The sequence below is a fragment of the Elephantulus edwardii genome, unplaced genomic scaffold (assembly GCF_000299155.1).
Source record: "Elephantulus edwardii isolate Elephantulus edwardi_28Jun2011 unplaced genomic scaffold, EleEdw1.0 scaffold00008, whole genome shotgun sequence".
Classification (NCBI taxonomy): domain Eukaryota; kingdom Metazoa; phylum Chordata; class Mammalia; order Macroscelidea; family Macroscelididae; genus Elephantulus; species Elephantulus edwardii.
The window spans coordinates 225,909-228,014 of NW_006399758.1; the positions used below are offsets into that span (position 1 = coordinate 225,909).

Sequence of the window (2,106 nt, forward strand, 5' to 3'; positions counted from 1 at the left end):
AGTTCAGCCCTTTTGATTTTCTGACTCCAACTCCTTGCACATTTCATTGTAATATTTCGCTTTGTCATCCCGTGCTGCCTTTTGAAATCTATTCAACTCTTTAGTATCTTGATTTCTTCCTTGTGCTTTGGCTTCTCTGCCCTCCAGTGCAATTTTCAGAGTCTCTTCTGACATCCGTTTTGGTTGTTTCTTTGTGTGTTATAAAGTAACAATTCTGCATAATGTTTTTAATTACTAAGGAAAAGTCTGCACTTTATGTCTACTCACTGCTGTGTGGGGAGAAACGTTTACAGCCTTGGAAACACAGTGGAAGATTAGCATGAATTGACATTGACTAGTTGGCAGTGGATTTTCCCCCTCTCATACCATTCAGATGCTTATCTCTTTCTTTGAATTTTTACAGAACTTGCTTATTTTTGAAAACCTGATAGACCTGAATCATTGCTATGCATTTCCTATAGAAGTTGAGGTGAGTGCAGTCCTTTAGCATTATTCCTTAATTTAAAAAATTATCTGATAATTGTAGAAAGAATTATCTGTTTTGTTGAACTTATTAAATTGCCAATATTTCAGTGAGCGTGGAACATTTAACTTACTAGTTTCCTTAAATTGACCTGAGGTAAAATCCTCGACAACTACAACTAAATTAATCAGAACTTAAATTTTCCACTTAGAGCCCTGGTGGGGAAGGAAATTTCAACCAAAAGGACAGTTAGGACATACTCCAGAAGATGTCCTTCATTAAATTCCTTCAGTCAGAGAAACTGAGCCCCTTCCTGGTACTCACTGGCCTATGGCTCTGGTGGTAGCTTGGGGTCACAGAGTGCCATGAACAGAAGAATGAGGTACATAAAGGAGCCATTTATGGATATGATGAATTTGACATGACAGGCCAAGTAGTTAGTCAGGAAATTGTCTGTTGTCAGGCCTAGCGCTAGTGCCATGCTGAGCTCAATTCAACTCTTCTGTCCTTCTGGTCACTCAAGTCTGTTACCCCAAGGTGCACATTAGGCTTCATGGGTTCAAATGAGAGAGTGCTTCTTGTTTTAGACCCTTTTGAAGTATAACTAGCAATTTTTTTTAATCTAAGCATGTATTCAAAGAACTGTAAAACAAAAATATAATGATACTAATTTATTAAGGCATCTAGGTACATGTGCTATGTAAACTTTACCACAACTCTGTGAGCTGCAATGTCATACCACAACTTTGCAAAAAAGAACTTGAGTCTTAGAGCTACGTTGCACCCTGATGAGCCTTGGAGTACCACGATCCTCAGTATGCCTTTCAGAGCCTGAAAGGGGCAGCTGCATTGGCCTGTGGATACATACCCAGTGAGAACCACATGTCTTCTTTATGTGTGTTTTTTCCCTTTTGCCAAATTGTTACTAAAGGAGGAAAAAAAGAACTATGATTTTAAAAAGTATAACATTGTGAATATGTTTTTCCTCATAGGTCCCCATGGAAAGAAAGAAAAAATACCTTGAAATTAGGAAAGAAGTCAGGGAAGCAACAACTGGTGACTCAGGTAGGACATTTTCAAAATGGTGAGACCTTGCTCTTTTTTTATATAAATAAAACTCATAGAACTGAAACTGAGCTTCAGTTTGGTTCTTAAATGGAATATGGGTTTTTCTCTTGAATGAAAGGTGGTTAATCTACCCTAGAACATCTTTCAGTGATATATGAGGCAATGAAAGAGCTCCTTACATGTTATCTTTGTAAAACATACAGATTTACATAATAACTCTGGCTGTGGATTGTGTTTTTACTATTTAGATACATAGGTTAAAATAGAAGTCTTGCCTTGATTTTAGTTGCTTTTAACACAAGGCTGCAATACTGGCCTTGGAGACTCGCTACCTGATTGGTTTCCTGGCCTCTTGCTTGCTGTTCTGAAGCCCCATTGGTCCTGGCTTGCCCTCATCCAGGGTGTTTGGTCCCCAAGTCATTTCTAAAAAATTTCTATTGGTTTACAAGTTATCATTAAATACATCATGTTTTAAAACATGTACTGATTTCACATGCAAGCAAGATTTTACTGAAGATTATCCAAAAACGACTGGAACAGCACATCAACAGAGAACTACCAGAAGTCCAGGCTGG

General features: G+C 38.0%; 1 protein-coding gene across 2 annotated transcripts in view; it reads left to right on the plus strand.

Annotated features, from left to right (window-relative positions):
* Window positions 1–2,106, plus strand: part of LOC102847508 (DNA-dependent protein kinase catalytic subunit-like) — a 309,905-nt gene that overhangs the window by 170,698 nt on the left and 137,101 nt on the right. For both annotated transcript variants that reach the window (XM_006880417.1, XM_006880418.1), the window contains exons 45-46: window positions 404–469; window positions 1,456–1,528. In XM_006880417.1, coding sequence (XP_006880479.1) covers window positions 404–469; window positions 1,456–1,528 — 139 coding nt within the window. The remainder of the gene's footprint in view (window positions 1–403; window positions 470–1,455; window positions 1,529–2,106) is intronic.